This window comes from Carassius carassius, chromosome 5 (genome assembly GCF_963082965.1).
Source record: "Carassius carassius chromosome 5, fCarCar2.1, whole genome shotgun sequence".
Classification (NCBI taxonomy): Eukaryota; Metazoa; Chordata; class Actinopteri; order Cypriniformes; family Cyprinidae; genus Carassius; species Carassius carassius.
In genome coordinates, this window is record NC_081759.1 from 29,874,681 (window position 1) to 29,897,026 (window position 22,346).

The following is a 22,346-nucleotide window of genomic DNA, read 5'->3' on the forward strand; positions in this document are numbered from 1 at the left end:
GAGATCATTTTATTTTTAGGTGCATTTGACCACAGTGCTGCCACATGACTGCTAGGATAAGTTGTTGTTGTGTGTGTGCCTTTCACAAAACTCAGAGTGTAACGGGAGCAGGTGGGCATTTGGGTATGTGCTATTACCCTCAGAGTGCCCCCTGCTGAGTCAGTGTCCAGTACACAAAAGGATTTGCCAGACTAAGACTTGTTCTGCTCTTCACTCCTTTGTTAATTCCAAACTAAAAGTTGTTATAGATCCTCATCTAGGAATAACCTGTGTTGGAGCTAACTATGACATTATTTGCCATGTGATGCAAGAAAGTATGTGCGTTTTGTGCAGTAAATGATTTACTGTAACTATCAGTGTGGAATAACTGCTTTAGTGTGGAAGAAATACTTTAAAATTGAAAAAAAAAATGATACAAGACAGTAAATTTGTAAGCATATCTGTGTACTTTTTAGTTAATGTAAAAACTGATCAAACATGACCATATCATATTTTGTTACCGGTCACTCATATGCCAGACTGGGCATTTCCATAGCAATGATGATTGATTCATCTTGTGCCCCATGCAGTTATGGGCTGACTGTGGTCCCATGGCACAGCTACCATGGCAACAAATGTCGTTGTCATGACAGACACCACTTAACATAATTGTTGCTGAAATTATTTCATTCTCTTCCTTCACTCTATTCCGATTTAATTCCCCTTTATTGACTCAAGGAAACAAAATTTCCTAATTCTGTTTCAAATTTGAACTCTCTCTCTCTCTTGACTAGCACCATATACAGAAATACAGAATAATGTGGTTACATATACTTTCAATATTAACACCTAAACAAACAATATTAACATTTCACTTCTTCTTACATATTACATTATGTCACTGTACATCACGCACCCTTCAACAATTTATCATCACATTTAACAAAAACACCTCTGGTTGGTTCACATGTAGTCTTATAAATGATTTATAACGGCTTCCGCTTTTCCAGATGTAATATACTGAATGTTTGATGTGCTGAATCATGCCCCACTTTCAGTGCTCAACTACAGTGACTCACACACAGATGTATCTTACTGAAATATTTACATATGCACATACTGTAGATAACAGGTTCATTTGAAACAGCTGCAGGAAATGCAAAACAAAGGTTAATAAAACTAGGCTGTGATATGACAAATCAAATTCACCATTAGCAATCACAAATGAAAATAACACTGAATAAACGTAAACTTAAGTACAAATACATAAATTGGTGTGTTTATCAATCTTATTTATAGTAGTAACCTGCATATGAGTGCTAAATGCACAAAATCTGCCGCACAGCTCTAGGTGAACCCCAATGACACAGCTGTATTACAGCGCATCCACCTTTAAAATGAGACAGTAAAATATGTGCAATGACTCTGCCTAAAATGACATCATCAAGATGGGACAAGGAGGAACACCCTCTTTTGTATCAGTGGAAAAACAGACGTTAATATAGACAGACGTTAGTTTTCAGAAGCACAGAAAAAATAGGCTATGTTATATATTATTAAATATTTTTTATAGATAACATTTTGTGTACCTGAGAAACATTGTAGTATAAAAGAAGACTAATAACATGAAAACTGAGGGTGACGGTTATATTATATTAAAGTATTTTACAACTGTAATATAATAAATAATGTAATGTAATAAATCCATAACATTTGAAGTGGATCAAAACCTTTCATCAAAGTTGTCTTAAAACCAAAATAATACCGGTTTTGTCTTAGGACAACTTTGAATCTTTTTTTTTGCTTTTTTATCTACATCAAATGTTGACTACTGTGATTTTCACCTGTCAAAAACACAGTAATCATTTATAGTAATCAGTACAGTAATCATTTCAACATGGTGACATTATTTTTAATTTTGCATCATAAATTATGTACAAGATTTAGCCTATAAATGCTTTATAGTTTATATATCATTCTTTCCACGTTATTGAGAATTATGGGGGCATATTTTATGCAAATAATGTCACTAGACTTAAATAGTATTTTCTTTATGATTTTATATATATATATATAAAGAGAGAGAGAGAGAGAGAGAGAGAGAATATATATATATATATATATATATATTCAAAATATAAAGATTATCAATACTTGTAAATATGAATTATGTTGTATTACTGAGATACTTTATAAAGATACTTTATTTCTAAAGAAAAAGGACATAGTCACTGTTTTGAATTGTTTTTCTATTCATTTTAAAATAACTTAATTTGTATAGCTGTTTTATGTTGTCAATACTGAACTTTTATAGATATTGACCCACAATCCACATGTCAAACAAGTTCGTCCAATGTTAATTGTAAATCCTGGGCATCCTTTAATTATGTAACGCTTTTCAAGGTTCCGACTGGTCTCGCGCAGTTTTATGATTTGCTGCATGACATCAGCTGGATGAGAGGAGAGGCAGCAGCGGTTCCTCATCACTATGACACACAGTCTGAGGATATAAAAGCCTGGGCCACTCCTTCTGCTCCCGCTGCACGGCTTCAGACAGCAGCTCACTTCAGGTTGCCGGACAGAGAGCGAGTGTCTGAGAGAATGGCAACGTTAGTTGATTCTGTAGATCCTCCAGCACCCTTCGGAGGTGTCAGCAACATCAAGAACACGGCATCACCCACGGCCTCGACACATCACTTCGATGAGGGCAAATTTTATCTGCTGGTGGTCATCGGGGAGCTGGTCACTGACGAGCATCTGAAGTGTGCCATTGCGGACATTGAGAAAGGTAGCTCAGCTGACACAAATAACGTGCAGTGCTTTAGTGTTATTTATGCCATGAATCTGTTTTAAATTTTGCCTGGACGCGTATGCCTTCTGCGGTTGCTTTTTCATTTTTTTCTTTGGGGTAGAGTAGCCTATAGGTGTTTTGAAAGGGGGGGGGGTGCACACATTTCTGCTGACTGCAAGAAACTTTCCATGCATCATGTTATTGGATTTCTTTGTTGTGAGAATATGTAGGATGGAAACTGTAGCACAGCCCCTCCCTGTTAGTAACTGGCAAGTGCAATGCATGTCTTATCAAAGCCATCGCATCGCGCCACCCCGTTTCCCAAAGACATCATCATCACCATCAGCACCATCAGTGTTTTCGCAGGGCGTGCAGCTCTATCTGATGATCCAGATGTTGTTTTTGGCCATATGACGAACTTTAGTGTCTGACTTGTGGCGTGGGCTAGGATGATTCAGCATGTAGCTATATTTATAGTCTGTCGATCAATAAGGCGTATCGCTTGTTTTGCGGGGTGGGGGGTCGTTATATGGAGCTTCGATCGGCTCTGCAGTCAGGATTTGCACCATCACCTTGGGTTTGCGTAGATTTTTTTGATGTGGCGCGCCAGTTCTTTGTTTCCCTAGCTCGTGCTTTTCTTACTATCTTCTTACCTTGTTTTTTCGATTCATGCGGGAAACACATTAAATAACCACGATAGTTATTTTCAGTAGGCTAAATAATGAATTCAGTTTATCAATGAATGAGTTAATCGTATTGAATAGATAGCTGTATTGTATAACTAGCAAAAGCGGCGTTACATGGCAAGAGCCATAACTTTTGTCCACTTCACTAGACCTACAGACACTGTTGCTGGCTGCGCATCCTGATTTATTTATGTCATCTTATATTCCTCTCACTCCTTTCTAGTACGACACCGGTTTGTAGGCGTGGCACAGTCCGCACTGCAGTCCCTACGGAAAGTCAAAAGGGCCCCTCGTTCCTGCCAAAAAGGGCGTTTCAGTTACTCGTGGTACTCGATTGATTTCCGCGAACCGGTGCTTTTCAGCGGTTTGTAAAAAAAATAATAAAAAAGAATAAAAGAGGAGGAAGAAGATAAAATTGAGTCGGCTGTTTATGTCATAATTATGTCGTGCAAGAAATACTAAAAGTTTTACTGCTGTTTATTGTAATAAAAAAACTACTTTTTCGGTTTTGTATTAATCACTGAAATTAAATCAAACAATACATGTGCAATTGTGTTGTGGAACTTTGTGAGTAAATGAGATCTGACATCTAAATTGTAAACAACAAAATAATCAAGCCAGAAATGGAGGTGACAAAAAGGCAAAGCTTAATATTGGAAATCATAAAGTCACCATCGTAATGTATATTATTATACTTGCCTTGAAGGCATGGACTACACTATGAATTGTGTGTGGTTGAGGAAATATAGCTATGAGTAATATTCTTTTGTGCTCCAATGAGGGGAGTAAGAATCATGCTCATGTTTATCGTGAACCATGTGAACAACCTTCTTAACATTTTACCATTCAGAAACAGATAGCACTTCATTCTAATTTCGAGAAATGTCCGCACAAAAGTTCTCTTTTGGCTAAACATTGATCATAAAGAGAATTAGCAGGGACGTCCAGACTCAGAACATTTCATAGATATTTCCATACATTGATTGACTTCTGGGTGTAAACCAACAGAGCATGCATTTAGTTACGTGAACTTAGTGATACTGGTCTTCAATTCAATACACAGGAAAGATCTGAATCCCAATCTGTTTATGATTTGAATACCTCCCCTTTCAGACTGATCCAGTGTACAGTAAAATATGTTCATGATCTTCATTCACATTTTTCCCTCTGGTTTGCAGGAATCCGTTCATGGGACACAAACCTGATTGATTGCAACCTGGACCTGGAGTTGAAGCTTTTTGTTTCTCGACACTCTGCCAGGTTTTCAGCTGATGTGAGAGGTAGGCTGAACATAATCGGCTCACTTCTTATCCCTTAGCCAGCTCAAAACTCATATGTAGCAATTTATAATAACCTAATATTAAAAATTTAAAACACAGGCGAGCCCAGAGTTTAATAGTGGTACATTAAAGAGCAAGTATATTGTACTGCTTATTTTTTTCCATATAAGAATTAGCATTACCATGACTTAGCAAAATCTCTCATGTTCCAAGGTCATTAAAACAACTAGAAAATCAGCTACAAAAATCTACTTTCTATAAATAAAGACAGGAAGAATTGCAGTGACATCATTTCAGTGTCAAGTAAATCAACTTGTCACGGATGAAAGATGTGTCATTCACTTGGTGCCTGACTCTATATCTACATTACACCTGTTTCTTTCTTCCACAGTACTTTGCTCTGTGACTCTTCTGAACATCCCTATCACAACAGCAATATATTTTGTTACATAACGTCATGCTTCAGCTGTTAAGTAAAAGTGATTCTTATCGGTTTATTAGCACTTAACAATTTTAACATTTAACACGTAACATGTTAGCACCACAATTAACTTATTAGATTCCCTATTTCTTTCTATCATTAACCCTCTTCTATATCTGGAGTCAGATTGTCTTTTACATTCAGATTTTTTTGTGAGTTTGATGAATTCTTTTGATGAAGATAAAAAAGGTTGGTTTAGACGGTCTGCCTGAAGCTCTGTCTGGATCAAACCCTGTCCCTGGTGTCCCCTTCTCTGTCCTTCCTGCACACTCGCTCTGTCTGTCTGCCCCTGGATCTTTCATTTTATCTATTTTCCTCTCTCGTGCTGAATAGCTGCAAGGGATGAAATGCTAGATGGAAGATAATTAGTTAAAAAAAATTAATGACAATGGTTTTGTCTGCTTTTGAACTCAAGGCTTAACGCATAGGGCTTCAAATGCAGTCATCCCTGAACAATAGTACATCATTTTTCACAAAACAGCAAGAAATTGTGGGGGTTTAACCTTAATGTAAATATCTTCCAGAGAGACACTATGTCTGCTAATGTAAGCAGATGATGAGCCAGCACTGACCTTCAATGATTGAAATGTAATCTGTGCTTGAACACACAGACACACACACACACACACACACACTATTGCTTAATAGCACAATAACTTACACTAATCATGACTGTCTCCTTGATTATATAGCCTATGTTAGTACAGGAAGCACTTGAGACAGTTCCGGTATTGCCATTAGGCAGCAAAACTTATTACTTTGTCGAGATCATTAGAATTCACTGGGGAATTCTTATTTACTCATCTGAATGGCTGTCGGAGGAGGACAAAGCATGAATATATCATTGGCTACTAATCCCCCCTTTAGGATAAACGTGACACATGTAGGTGTTGGTTCATTTCCATAATCAGATTTATTGCTCGATGGATGGCTTTAGACCAAGCTTTTTAGAAAATTAACAGAGGAATTTGCATTGTGCCGCTTTTGGCCATTAAGCCTTTTAAGTGCAAAGCCATTAGCTGTCCACCACAGACAAATACCTAGTGGATGTCATGATAATTGCTTTGGCCCACCAACTTCCCCCTCCTTTTTGACAGCAATTCCAATTTTGTAACTTGTTACTTTCAAAGTATTTTAATTTAATTTATCCTTTAATAGTTTTCAGAGTAGAATACAAGAGAGTTGTAGGATAATTATCTGTTGAACTCTCCTATTGAACGCTCAGATTTTCTCGGAGGAAAAGACATAAATGGAGGCAGGGGGAAGGTGGGTTATTACTATTAGCGGGGAGGAGGCATGTGAAGAGCACAGTATGACTTGAGACTCACACACACACATATATACATTTATTTTTTATTATTTATTAGAAGATGTTTTTATTCACAGCAGTGCACGGATAAGGAATAATACAATCGAATTGTCAAAAGAAAAAATATTGGAGTATGCATTTTTTTTTTTTTTTTTACAAAAGTACAAAATTGCAAAAACACAGTTATTCACATTAATCACATGGAAATAGATCAGACAAAATAAGAAAAAACAGAGAGAGAAAAAATGAAGGTACCAACAGGAAATCCTCTATTTTAGATTAACTCCTTTGTACAAAATACCATCCCAATGGCTTTGAAATGCTAGCAACGCAATCAGAATCACTAACAAAAGATGAATTACAGTGTGAAATTTGGTTAAAGAGCTTACAGTAAAAAAAAAGTTGAGGAAGCACTTGAAAGAATGCTTTGAGAAAGAATTATAACAGAGCTAATATAGTGTATGTGAGCCTCAGGAGATAAAAGGAACATGGAGGATCCCTTTGCTTTTGAGGTACTTCAGGGCCTTTAGAGGATAAGCATATGGTACCCAAACTTTGACATTTTCATTGCTTTGAGTCGAGACTGAGGCTTAAAAATGTGCCTGGAGGTTTAAAATTAGATCAGATTCGCACAGCTTCAGTGCAGTATGTAATCAATACTAATGAATCAGCTTCTGTAATGTAATCAATAAGCACTTAACAAATGATTGCACGGTCTACTGTGTATTTGGATACTGTCTGTTCACCTGGAATTCTGTGATAATATTAATATTAACAGTATGACAGATGAACTGAACTGGCAATGTTATACATGTTAGGCCAATTATTATGATATATTATCGTTAAAATAGGTATCTTTCAACAACTTGACAATTTAAAGGAACAGTTCATCCAAACGTTTGTCATTTATGTACCTTTATGGTGTTCAAAACATTCTTTCTTCTGTGAAAAAAAGTGTGAAAATAAAATCTAATGAATATCCAGGAATTTCAATACAGTTTCATAGTAAAGTTATATTGTCCTGGGTGTGTTTGCAATTTATATAGATTTTTTGTACAATTATATAATATATTTGTTTGACATGAGTATAAAACTGAGCATGAAATTATGTCTGATATGCTTTGCTTTGATGTATGGGCTAGAAAGTGATTAATATGCATCACATAAAGCTTTTTCTTCAACGTGATATTTCAAAGAGATTTCTGCTGCAGAAAATGTTTATGTCTGTGTTGTGTTTTTTTTTTATGACACTATGGGACTAAAAGTTTTTCATAGGAACATTGAAAGGACAGGACAGAGATTTGGAGAGGGACAAAGTGAGGAAGAAAGTCGAGTTCATGTTCATGGCACTGCATTTGTGTGGATGCTTGCTTTGTTTGTCTGTTGCGCTGAGTGTCATTAGATCAGGCTACGTGCCCAAAGGGTGTTCAGTCTGTATTAGTATCAGAGACAGTGTGAGTTGAGATCAGGACAGGAGGGGTGAGGACAGGGTTGGGTGAGTGTGGAAGAGCAAAGCTAGTGGAAATTAAACAATACTGTGGCTGACACATCTGCACCCAGAATCAAACTGGAATGGAAGTAGCCCAGCTTTTAGGTGACAATCAAATATGCCTGCTTAGCTTACTAAGAGCTGTAGGTTTATAATTGTTACATATCTACAACATGATATGGTTTGTTTTAAGGTGCCTTAACAAATATTAGACAAGTTCCACCATATGCCCTCTCTCAGACAAAAAAAAATCTGAGCAAATCTGAACATGCATAATGATTCACTTGAAAAGAGGATTTTGGATTTAATGTTTTTTGATGGACAAAAAAGGTGGTCCACCACCTTAATTTTTTTTTTTTTTTTTTTTTTTTTAGTATGGGTATCAGAGACAGATATGATCCAGATTTGATGTCTGTAAGTTGGTGGGGACATTTTATACACTCTTAAAAATTGAGGTGCTTAAAATGTTCTTCATAGCGATGCCATAGAACAACCATCATTTTTGGTTTCACAAAGAACCATCTCTTTCTTACTTTTTTATAATCTAAAGAACTTTCTTTTGCCACAAAGAACCTTTTGTGCAACAGAAAGGTTCTTCAGATGTTAAAAGTTCTTTATGGAACCATTTAGACAAAACGGTTCTTCTATAGCATAATGAATCACCTTTATTTTTAAGAGTGTATGTGATATTTCCAAAAAACTACCTATAGCTCCTTTAAAAGCTATTTGACATGAATGAAAGAGATAGGCCACCAAAAAATGAAAATTCTCTCATTTAACACACACTGATATTGTTTCAAACCTGTATGGCCTTTTTTTTCTGCTGAACACTAAAGGAGATATTTTGAAGAATCATTTGTAACTTATTCAATAGAAGTTTATGGGGTTCAAAACAACAGAAGTGGGGGTGGGCAAAACACTTTGATGTCAGGTATAGAAAATCAAGGTATGGTCATTTCATCATAAAAGCTCCATTTTACTCACCCATGTGGAAAATAGTCGATGGCAGCAGCTACATTTTCTAAGAGCATAGGACAACTCTGCTATCGACCATAGCGTAATTTGTCTGAACTTTAGTTCGCACCACTGATTTTAATCGCATTTTTTCTCTTCACCTCTTCGGAGTTCCTGGCAGCAGTTGTTTTTGTCGCATAAATGGGCTTCCCCCTGGTGTGCGAGTCTGAGTGTGTGCTGGGCAGCTGGAATAGCATTCGTGACACGTTACTGCCACCTCAGCCATTTTAACAGACCTGCTCGGATTTAGAGGAGCAAGGAGAAAATTTATTTGGTTAGAAGAGAATCATTTAATACAGATACACAGATGTCTATGCTCTGAAGAGTATCTGCAGCTAAAGTAGAGCAGCGAGTACTGCAGTGAAATGAATTCAACACCTCAGAACACCCCTGTGGAGGAGAAATGAAGCTACAGTGTGTTCTACATCAGCTCCATTTGCTATGCAGATGTCAATTTCGGCATAGTCAGATGCATTACATTTCTCTATTTCTATTCCATGGCTCCTCCCTTCCATCCTCATACTGATCTTTAAAAAAGCAGATTCTCCCAAAGGAACTCAAGTCCTCAAAAGAGTTTGGCCTATATAAGGATGTGGAATCTCAGATATGCGGTATACCTACTTAAAAATGGTGTGTTCTTGGGGGAGGATGCACATAAAATTAAAATGAAACACTTTCAACACTTTAGTCACTACCCTTAGGGAAAACCTCACACATTCAATGGTTGTTTCCCTGGTTGGTCTACAGTATTTCTCTGAAATGTAATGCATGTATAATATAATAAATATTTTGTGGAGAACTGTCAGAAAAAGCAAAAAAATGCAGGGAAAATAATAGAAGTAACAGATACAGGTACAGTGAAAATGGTGAGATGAGAGAATACGGAAAGGTATGAATTCGGAGTGTTAATGATGACTCAGCAGGTGGGAAACACACTGTAATTACTTACACTGCATGAGAGAGCCACCTGGATTTATGCACACACACACATACAGACTCACACAAACATATTCTTTCCTAATAAGGAGAACAGTTTTTAAAACCCACACAGAACCTACAAAAATATATGTACTAGGATGATGAAAGCAATACAATAAAGATGTTTTTATAGACCTCTCTGAGGTTCACCTTCACTAATAATAATTGCATACAGCTGTGCCTTTTTTCCAACAAAGGTTCTCATGCAAAATTTCCAAATGCATATGCAGTTTTGTCAATGTCACTGAATCCAGATTAGCGTGAATGTGGCTGCAGTTAGTAATTAGAATAATACACCCTGTCAAATCCAGGATGGGATTTGGAGTTTGCAGTTCAAACTCATATATGAACCATGAAATCTGTTTGAGAAAGTTTGCATGCCGGTTTTACACACTTTAGTGAAAGAGACCAGCTATCTGCAATGTAAACTCCCTTGTGCACCAAAGCATGTAATTTATCTACAAAGCTTTTTTACAACTAATTTTGGCTGTGATGTGACCAGGCATGTAAGAGATTGTGGACGGTTTCATGCAAATACATTGTCAGTATAGTCACCTAGTCAAAGGAGCTGTGTGGAGAGGATGTACAGAAAAAAGTTCTCCATTAGCAGAAAATAGGAACACACAGTGGAATACTAGAAGCTTTTTCATGTTCCACCCATGAGGTGATTGAAAGAGAAAGGATGTCAAGTTGCTGAAGGAGGGCAGAGGTTAATTGGATATCTGTGTCAATAAAGCGTATAGATAAATTATGAAGAGAAGGGGAGAGTAGGTGCATGAGTACACACTATGTAATTAAGTGAGACAGATGTCACATAGAAAAACAACCCCCTGACCATCATAACCATTTTAAATAAAAATGTAAAACACAATAAGGCAAATATGCATAACAAAAGGAGCTGAAAGAATGCCAGTGAAAAGGATGACTGGTCTGCAGTAAAATTACAGACCAAATAAACTTACCAAAACTAGTTCTGTCTCTGCCCTTGTGGTTCCTTAAGCAGCAGCATTTGTTTTGTGTTAAGTGTAGACAATTCTTTAAATATATTGATGTATTCATAACATTTGTCGAATCCAGTGTACAACCTGAATTCCGGAAAAGTTGGGACGTTTTTTAAATTTTAATAAAATGAAAACTAAAGGAATTTCAAATCACATGAGCCAATATTTTATTCACAATAGAACATAGATAACATAGCAAATGTTTAAACTGAGAAATTTTACACTTTTATCCACTTAATTAGCTCATTTAAAATTTAATGCCTGCTACAGGTCTCAAAAAAGTTGGCACAGGGGGAAACAAATGGCTAAAAAAGCAAGCAAAAGAAGTTTTGAAAAGATTCAGCTGGGAGAACATCTAGTGATTAATTAAGTTAATTGATATCAGGTCTGTAACATGATTAGCTATAAAAGCTTTGTCTTAGAGAAGCAGAGTCTCTCAGAAGTAAAGATGGGCAGAGGCTCTCCAATCTGTGAAAGACTGCGTAAAAAAATTGTGGAAAACTTTAAAAACAATGTTCCTCAACGACAAATTGCAAAGGCTTTGCAAATCTCATCATCTACAGTGCATAATATCATCAAAAGATTCAGAGAAACTGGAGAAATCTCTGTGCGTAAGGGACAAGGCCGGAGACCTTTATTGGATGCCCGTGGTCTTCGGGCTCTCAGACGACACTGCATCACTCATCGGCATGATTGTGTCAATGACATTACTAAATGGGCCCAGGAATACTTTCAGAAACCACTGTCGGTAAACACAATCCGCCGTGCCATCAGCAGATGCCAACTAAAGCTCTATCATGCAAAAAGGAAGCCATATGTGAACATGGTCCAGAAGCGCCGCCGTGTCCTGTGGGCCAAGGCTCATTAAAAATGGAATATTTCAAAGTGGAATAGTGCATTATGGTCAGACGAGTCCAAATTTGACATTCTTGTTGGAAATCACGGACGCCGTGTCCTCCGGGCTAAAGAGGAGGGAGACCTTCCAGCATGTTATCAGCGTTCAGTTCAAAAGCCAGCATCTCTGATGGTATGGGGGTGCATAGGTGCATACGGTATGGGCAGCTTGCCTGTTTTGGAAGGCTCTGTGAATGCTGAAAGGTATATAAAGGTTTTAGAGCAACATATACTTCCCTCCAAACAACGTCTATTTCAGGGAAGGCCTTGTTTATTTCAGCAGGACAATGCAAAACCACATACTGCAGCTATAACAACAGCATGGCTTCGTTGTAGAAGAGTCCGGGTGCTAACCTGGCCTGCCTGCAGTCCAGATCTTTCACCTATAGAGAACATTTGGCGCATCATTAAACGAAAAATACGTCAAAGATGACCACGAACTCTTCAGCAGCTGGAAATCTATATAAGGCAAGAATGGGACCAAATTCCAACAGCAAAACTCCAGCAACTCATAGCCTCAATGCCCAGACGTCTTCAAACTGTTTTGAAAAGAAAAGGAGATGCTAAACCATGGTCAACATGCCCCGTCCCAACTATTTTGAGACCTGTAGCAGAAATCAAAATTGAAATGAGCTCATTTTGTGCATAAAATTGTAAACTTTCTCAGTTTAAACATTTGCTATGTTATCTATGTTATATTGTGAATAAAATATTGGCTCATGTGATTTGAAAGTCTTTTAGTTTTCATTTTATTAAAATTTAAAAAACGTCCCAACTTTTCCGGAATTCGGGTTGTACAAATACAAACCAAAGCATTTGAAGATCCCCATGTGCAGTTTGTGCACATCACACTGAACATTAGTAACGTGTTATTTTATTTGCAGGACAAAAGATTCTGCATCACAAAAGTAATGTGTTGGAGACGGTAGTGCTCATCAACCCTTCAGATGAAGCTGTTAGCACAGAGGTAAGCACCCTCTTTCTATATTTTAATAAATATATCTAGATGTCTGCCATTTAAACATACTTTTAAAACTATTTTTGTTGTCTGGTTAATACAGAAACAAATATGTGAGGATAAGAATAAACATTACAAACAGACAAACTCACAACGCACAACACGCTGACTGCTGACTTTGACTGCAGTTTGACTCTGCATTAATAATATGATAGAGCACTGCAGGTCTGGCCCTGGCAGACCGCCCAGAATAGTCAATGGCAACAAACTGGGAAAAACTGGCCCTGATAGAGAACAAGAAAGAGAGAGGAAAAGGGACAGAAAGCCAAAGTAATACAATTCAGTAATACTTAAGCTTATAGAAGAGCTTATAGAAACAGATGTACTTCTGTTAGCTGGGTAATTCAGAAATTACATGAAAATAATTTAGGATAACCTTCACATGCTGTGTTGGTTTTGTTCCAACAAATGCAAGCCATCATTAATTAAAGTCATGTCAATGTTTAATGAAGATTATAATATTTTATAAACTTTATGTCTAAACTCAGGTACGTTTGATGGTCTCAGACACAGCCCACCATAAGCTGCTTGTCCTGGCAGGACAGTGTTTTGAAAATACAGGCGAGCTGATTCTCCAGTCAGGCTCCTTTTCTCTCTTCAATTTCATTGACATTTTTACAGATCAAGAGGTGAGTGATTGTCATATTTTGCTTTGGTTTGCTCTATTTACCAGTGCTTAAAAAAAAGAGATTCTCAAACAGCCAACAAATGCTAAAACTCACCATGCACAGTAGAGTTCTACATGGTAATCCAAATTCAAGTAAACTTGTAGGGTGAAATGTTTCAATTCATTTGACTTACAGATTGGAGAGCTTCTAAGTACCATACATCCAGCCAATAAAGCCAGTTTAACTCTTTTCTGTCCGGAACATGGTGACTGGAAAAATTCAAACCTAGACAAACATAACTTGCAGGACTTCATCCATATGAAGCTAAACTCCCCAACCATCCTTCCAGAAATGGAAGGTCTTTCTGAATTCACAGAGTACCTGTCAGAATCTGTAGAAATCCCATCTCCTTTTGACATGCTTGAACCCCCAACTTCAGGAGGGTTCTTAAAATTATCCAAACCATGCTGTTATATTTTCCCTGGTGGACGGGGTGATTCAGCACTGTTTGCGGTTAATGGCTTCAACATGCTGATTAATGGTGGATCCGATAGAAAGTCATGTTTTTGGAAGCTGGTACGACATCTGGACAGAGTGGATTCTGTTCTCCTCACACACATTGGAGATGACAACCTTCCTGGTATCAATAGCATGTTGCGGCGCAAAATAGCAGAACTTGAGGAGGAGCAGTCTCAGGGATCCACAACTAACAGTGACTGGACAAAGAATATGATTTCACCTGATATTGGAGTTATGTTTGTCAACATGCCTCAGAACCTAGGAAACGCTGAACCCAGCTTCAGGATTAGGAAAAATGCTGTGGAGGCATCTCTCACACTGGAGTACCTAAACAAGCTGTCTTTAAAGCCTGAACCTCTGCATAGGAATATTGGGAATACAGTAGAACCAATTATACTTTTCCAGAAAATGGGGGTCGGAAAGCTTGAAATGTTTGTTCTTAACCCAGCAGAGAATAGCAAGGAACTGCAGTACTTCCTGAAAGAATGGACTGGTAGTGATAAAGACAGAGCCCCCATCTTGTTGCCAAATGGAAAAGAATCAGAGCTCCCAATCTCATATTTGTCTTCTATCTCATCACTGATTGTGTGGCATCCTGCTAACCCATCAGAAAAAATCATCCGTGTTCTCTTTCCAGGCAATTCCACTCAGAATAATATTCTCGATGGCCTAGAGAAACTTAAACACTTAGACTTCCTCAAACATCCTGTGATCACACAAAAGGAGCTTAATTCAGATTTCACACCAACGCTGAAACAAGCAAAGATGAAACATAAGACAGATAGTAAAGAGAGCCTGAAGTCCACATCAAAGCCATCCCCAAGCAAAAATCTCCATAAAGAGTCCAAAGAAGAATCCCCTGAAAAACTAAAAACCCTCAGTAAAACTGACTCTTTGAAAACCCTGGAGCCGACACAAAAAATAGAGAAGAAAGAAAAAACACTTGTGAAAAAAGTGAAAACAGGAGACAAGGACAGTAAAAGCAAGATTGAGCAAACACCCAAAGTCGACACTCCAGAGAAAAAGACAGTTGACCTTAAACCAAAAACAATAAAGAAAGAAACAAAGAAATCCGTGGAAAAAAGTGAGGCTGAAAAACCTGCACCCAAGAAAGAAGAAAAGGCCAAGAAAGAAGAGGTGAAGAAGGAAATTAAAAGACGAGTTATTAAGAAAGATTCCCTAATAAAGGAGAGCAGAAAGGATGAAAGGAAAGAAATTCAGAAAGAAGAAAAAGAACCTAAAAAAGATTTTAGAAAAATCGGTGGCTTGAAAAAGAATGCGCCTATCACCCCTGAGGTGAAAAAACCTGCACCTAAACCAAAGGTTGCAGCACGAGGCAAGGGCCCTGGTAGTCCTGCAAAATCCAAAGAGAAGGCTAAGTCCAAGCCCACTAAAAAAGATGCTGAACCAGTGGAAGCACCTTCCATCTCAAGTGCTACTGCTGAAGAACCTGCTGTTGAAGCCAGTGTAACAGATGTTCTTGAGGCAGAGAGGTCACTGATGTCTTCTCCAGAAGACCTCACTAAAGACTTTGAGGCTCTGAAAGCAGAGGAGACTGCTGAAGTTGATGAGACCCTATTACAGACCAAAATAGATGATTCTGATCAAGGAAAGTTGATTAAACATGAAGAAATAACTCCTTGCAAAGAGTCTCCAGAAGCAGCAGAGTCCCTGGATGAAGGAATAGCAACCACAGAAGCTGAGGAGGAATGTGGTGGTACTCCAGGGGATCTAGAACCCAATCAAAAAAGCAATGGTACCAGTGAAAAATTTGAAGATGAAGGAACAGGTTTGGAAGAATCATCTGAGATAGGAGATTATGAAGAAAAGGGAGATACAGAGGAAGTGGATGAGCAAGACAAAGCAATATCTAAGTTAAAAGATGATGCAGAGCAAGACGAGCAGGAAACCAAGGAAGGATCAGATTACAGCGCAGAAGAACCACAATATAAACATGACAAAGAAACTGAGTTGCAGAGTCTTGATGTAACCACACCACCAAAGATCTCTGAACCGGCATCTCCTGCTGTTTCTATTCATGATGAAACACTACCAGCAGGTTTAGAAAGTGAGGGCGCCTCTGATGATGAAAATCGAGATGAGCCTCCAGAAGAATACACAACATCTGGACATACTCAATCTACAATTGAGATCTCAAGTGTTCCGACACCTATGGATGAAATGTCTACACCAAGAGATGTAATGAGTGATGAGACAACCAATGATGAAAGTGATTCTCCTTCCCAAGATTTTGTCAGGTACGGTATGACTACAGATAATGAGAGAAAGACCCTTTCACCTCTTCAAGACCTTCCTGAAATAGATCACTCAAAGAGTTATGCCACTGAGGGGCATGACTATCATGCATCAGCTTCCACCATTTCACCACCATCTTCACTGGAGGAAGACAAATCTGCCAAAGAGTTTTTAGCTAAAGACACATTCTCTTTTGATTCAATCAGGCTCAGTGCTACCAGTACAACTTTGCCTTTTGTCAGGTCACCTTCTGGTGACCAAAATGTGAATGTTGACCATGTTCATGCAGGTGTATCTTCACCAATTGAACTGGGAACCACACTGGCAGGGATGTCAAAAGGAATGGAATCATACAGTCCAGATGAGAAAACCTTAGAGGGCCCTTTATCTCCTCAGTCCTCAGGTCACACACCTTACTACCAATCCCCAGTAGAGGAAAAAGCTGGCACTCTACTACTGGACAAAACACCTGAGTCCCAGGGTCCTATTATTGTTGACATCACAAGTGACAAGGAATACTTTCCCAAAGAGGCTAGTCCTATTGATGAAGCAGTGCCTGTGTTGCCAATGGGTAAGAAGCAATCACCGAGTTATGCATCACATTTATCAACCAATGTTGAGCTTGACCACAAGACCCCAAGCCAGACTGACAATAATGATAAAAAGTTAGCAACTGATGACAGTTCTTCAGTTACATCTGCTACGTCTTTGCCACCGACCAATGTAGAGAGCCTTTCTGATACAAATCCTTTCACAGCATTTAAAGAGGACAGCAAAATGTCCATATCTGAGGGGACCACATCTGATAAGTCTGGCACTCCAGTTGATGAGGTTGTCGCAGAGGACACATTTTCACACATTGCCTCTGCCTCAACAGCATCGCTCGCAACAAGTTCTTTACCAGAACCTACAACAGATGATGTCTCTCCATCACTTCATGCTGAAGTTGGCTCCCCTCATTCCACAGAAGTGGATGACTCCCTATCTGTCTCTGTTGTTCAGACTCCGACCGCAATGCAAGAAGCAGAAGTTTCCCCTTCCAAGGAGGACAGTCCCCGGCCTATGTCGATCTCCCCTGATGTTTCCCCAAAAACGGCAAAATTGAGAATGCCACAACAGGAAACAGAATGCCCTGAGCAGTCTTTGTCAGTTGAGTGTGGACAAGAATCCCCAGAACACTCATTTGCATTAGATTTCAGCAAGCAGTCACCAGATCATCCATCTTTAGGAGGAATGCAGCGTACAGCCACTGAAAATGGCCCAACAGAAGTTGATTACAGCCCCTCAGATGGAACCAGTGTCATAAGAGAACAACACAGACCTGGGGAAGATGGGGAGAAGGCAATGCTTTTCAAAGATTCTGATAGTATCCAAGCTGCTTCAGTTTCCCCATCAGATGCCTCTCTTTCCACCCCATCAGTTACAACACCCTCCCAAATTGGGGAGCCAAAAGAAGATTCTCCAAATTTAGAACATTTCTCAGAGTCTGTTACTCCAAAACAGTCACCCCACAATCACTCCCCTTTATCTTCTGACTCATCTCTTGTTCTAGGTGGACCAAGCACCTCACATGAAGGAACAGATAAAGATAAACCTAGTCCCAGCTCATTTTACAAAGAGATTGGTATGGATAAAATAGAGGACAGACAAAATCTAGAGAAGACTCCTCCACAGACAGGGTCCCCCTCATCCCCTACGGTGTTATCTTGTTTTTCTCCAAAGTCAGAAGAGCTGAAACTTGGCTTAGAGACAAATCCCTTCACAGACTCAAAATCCCCTACCAGTCCCAAAAAGACATCTCCAGCTCAACATTCTCCTAGTTCCAATCAGACAGACATTCAAGAGAAGTTTTCAAGCAGCTCCTCATCATATTCCTACAGCTGTCATTATGGGGAATCTACTCAAATTTGTGATGGTGGGTCCATAGGGCCAGATACCGCAAAAATAAGCCCTTCTCAGCCACAAGCAGTTGTGGACTTGTGTTTGGTGACCTCCTGTGAATACAGACATCCAAAAACAGAGCTTTCTCCATCCTTTATAAACCCAAGTCCTCTTGAGTACTTCATGAATGAGGAACATCCTCTGAAGGAGGAAAAGCCGCTTGCTAAGTCTGGAGGAGGACCACCCCCATCTGGAGGGAAACAGCAGAGCAAGCAGTGTGAGGAAACTCCTCCAACTTCTGTAAGTGAATCAGTGCCCTCTCAAACAGACTCAGATGTTCCTCCTGGCACAGAGGAGTGCCCATCAATAACTGCAGAAGCAAATATTGACTCTGAGGATGACTCAGAAACATTACCAACAGATAGGACTATCACTTATCGTCATGCAGACCCACCTCCAGTCATTCCCAGAGACCCTGCTCCTGCCCCACCTCATCCTGATGCCTGCATGGTGGATCCTGAGGTCCTTAAGGCTGAAGAGGCATCCCAAAAAGATGAAAGAGGAAAGCCAAAAAAGAACATCAGCAGCAAGACTAAGCCATCTGCAACCAAGAGCTTGTCAAAAACAAGTGCCATCAAAGATTCAAAAGTGTCCTCTCCGAAAAAGACTACAGAAGATAAAGATGCCAAAAATGCTACTAATACCTCTGCATCAAGGGGAGTGAAAAGCAGCACTTCAGGTAACTCTAGGTTCATACTCACAGTTTAAAAACATGAAAAATGCATGGATTTACAGTATGTCTACAGTCTATAGCTTTTAACGAGTTATCTTTGCTTTTAATATCAGAGATGTATTGTGTATATTTATATATGTGATCTTTTATTGTTATTAAGGAAGCACTAAGTCCAGCAGTGTCCTCCACTGTCCTAACTGTCCTCCAATGTATATGGACCTAGTTTATATACCAAATCATTGCAACGCTAAGAATGTGGATGCTGAGTTCTTTAAACGGATCCGGTCCTCCTACTATGTAGTCAGTGGTAATGATCCAACAGCACAGGAGCCCAGTAAGGCAGTTCTGGATGCTCTGTTGGAAGGAAAGAGCCAGTGGGGAAATAATGTGCAGGTACCATTATTCTTACAATTCTGATTCATATATATATATATATATATATATATATATATATATATTTATATTTATATATATATATTGCCTGGCATGACTTTGACTTTTTGACTTTGCATATCATACTGATAGGTCACACTGATTCCAACACATGATACAGAAGTTATGAGGGAGTGGTACCAGGAAACCCATGAGAAACAGCAAGACTTGAACATCATGGTTTTGGCGAGCAGCAGCACTGTTGTTATGCAAGATGAGTCTTTCCCTGCATGTAAGATTGAGCTGTGATTGTCATGAACCAGACTTGGTAGAGGTTGGATGGTAGACATTAAATAAATGAAAAACTTAGTACACACATTCACAAAAGTAAATATTTTGGATCACATTCCATTTTATCAATAGAGTAACCAGTAAAAATGTTTCTCTGTAGAATAATCTCTCTAACTTTTGAGGTCTCAGGTGTTGAAAATGCTTGGTTAGTCATTGTTGACCACACAAAGAACAGTTTTTGGTGTGAATCAGACCTCCTGAAACAAACTTAACCACCAGCAGAAGCTAAACTAAACTAAACTAAACTGACTAAATACATACAGTAGTCAGTGGATGAACACCGTACTGAGCAGCTCCAATAAAAATGATAACAAACTACAGATGTATACACTAAGATGATGAATGGAAAACTAAACTAAAAAAAATTACTCCTTAAATTGTATTGTTTACACCAAAGGTTGAGGGATTGTTTTAATGCCTTTAAAACTGAATGTACAGCAAACATAATGCACTTAATATGAGGAAATTAAATGGTATGTACGATCCACGGTGACATAAATATATCATAGGATGCAAATGCTACATTGAATTTCATATTCCAGCCACACTGCGTTGTATAAAATATGATTGTGAAGCTTGCTACTTTTGTGAATAAATGTGAAATAGAACAATTATCTAACCAACTTAAAATGACTTTCTGAGAAAGAAAAATGCCTGAGAAAACGTGACATGCCATAAGTTGTACGTAAAAAATGTTATAGTATAAAAAGAAAAAAAAACATCTCATACCTTTTCTTCCTGGACAAGTAAAGAATTCATTAATTATATTGTCACCATGCATCTTTAGCTTCAAATTTCACAAATTTCACACCAGCCTTTTTTTTTAATATGGCAAACCATTACATTTCTGAACTCCAAAAATTGTTAATCATCAATTTGTACTAGTTCTTATTTGCATTATTTATTTATGTTAATGTTTTTATCTGAGCAATACAGTCATTATATTTATTTGCTTTATTTAATGCTTAAATTATTTATAGCTATAAAGTTTGCTTTTTGGGCAAGTTAATCATGAAAAGTCAAAGTTCAACATTATTGTTTTTCTTTGATAACTATTGTTTTCTTCTCTTACTGCAAATGGGGTTGATTATCCTTTAAACTGAACATTTCACTCAATGTTGAGAGCTCCTCTGTATGCACTGTTCATCCAAATCTTATCCATCAATGATTTTTATTTTCTTAGCTTGTTAATGTTGCCAAGAAGAGCCATCAATATTGTGCTACACTGAAAGTTGAGAAACTGAAAACTTTCCTTTCCTTAGGAATATTTTCTAAAATTGCACTGTACTATAATTATAAATAGTTTAGTGACGGAGTGAGTGGTCGGATGATATGTGCATGTGTAATGTATTATCCTTGACATCTCTCTGTGCTTTCTTTCGCTTAGAGGGGAAACTCACTCTTTACTGCCAACAAATCATCGCAAGGATATGACAAATAAATCATGATTCTAAAAATCATGAACTTGGATCAGGTTTACTGTATCTTAATGTTACTTTTATCAATAACCATACAGTCATGAAAATTTTACCATCTTATTGAAGGTTATCAAAGAGATTTGAACTATAATCATTCATTCCTATGATGCTACCACAGAATACAGATTTTACAGTTTACCAGAATCTACATAAAAGTACAGGATTATGCTATAGGTTGTTCAAATATTTGAAAGCCATAACTGCTTGAAACACTTATACAACACCTCAACAAATTATACTACGCGGGAACTTAGTGCCTATGTGGCACAACCCTTTTCAACAACTCAGTATAACAGTAAACTTCATATGACATTTAACTCAGATCTGGACACTTCTTAATTCCATACTAACAGCAACAATTGTTAACAGATTCTTCTAGCCACATGCTTCAGCCAAGTGCATTGTTGTGCACTGTCGCGAGACATCTGCATTACTAAATACAACACACACATCCAGTCTATCACTCCCCTCTTTCCTCCGACCCACAGTAACACTTCACTTTCTCTCAAAACTTCTCAATCCCTCTGTTTCTCTTCGCTTACCTTCGGGTGCTAGTAAGAATATGTCTGCAGTTGTGTATGAAATATATATCTTGTGAACATGCATCTTTCCTCTTTTCATTCCTAACCCCATATCTAGAGGATAGTCTCCAGTGAAAGTATTACCTTGTGCTCTTTCTGATGTTTGTGTGCGATAACTCTTCCCAAATATGGAGTGTTTGATGTAAATGGAACTACACTTAAAAAGAGGTTAAATTTGTCCACAATAAATAATTTTGTGGAAAATACCCTGTGTTCTTTTTTGTAGAGTATGCTAGCTCACACAGTCCACCAAATGTGGTTGTGTTCTCTGTGTGTGCGTGTGTGGATTTGTGTGCTTGTGGTTGCTCACAGGCATTTCTGAGAGTTTAACATGGCTACAAAACAGGCCTAAACCTTAAGGATGATATGTCTGATTCTGGTTACAAGTCTGGCTCTGACCAAATTTAGGCAAAATACACAGGATTTAGGAAATTCATTTTCTGCATTCAAACTTCTGACCTCAAAACAAAAAGAGTAAAACATTGAGCATAACTTAACTGTAGCTTTTAATTTAAATAAAAGGATAGCAATATTACATGCTTCTGTGCAACAACAAAAACATTAAAAATGTACTTTGGAACATAAGATGCATTGCTGTTATAGTAAATAAAGACTGGTTTGCATTAACATCTATTTGATTGAGGGAC

General features: G+C 38.1%; 1 protein-coding gene across 1 annotated transcript; it reads left to right on the forward strand.

Moving 5' to 3' along the window:
• The first annotated feature begins 2,434 nt into the window (after positions 1-2,434).
• LOC132141215 (microtubule-associated protein 1B-like) lies at positions 2,435-21,903 on the forward strand. The gene is made up of 7 exons (XM_059550537.1): positions 2,435-2,767; positions 4,635-4,736; positions 12,787-12,869; positions 13,409-13,549; positions 13,724-18,923; positions 19,078-19,310; positions 19,443-21,903. The coding sequence occupies exons 1-7, from the start codon at positions 2,581-2,583 to the stop codon at positions 19,596-19,598; spliced, it is 6,102 nt and encodes a 2,033-aa protein (XP_059406520.1). The 5' UTR covers positions 2,435-2,580; the 3' UTR covers positions 19,599-21,903.
• The last annotated feature ends 443 nt before the right edge of the window (positions 21,904-22,346 follow it).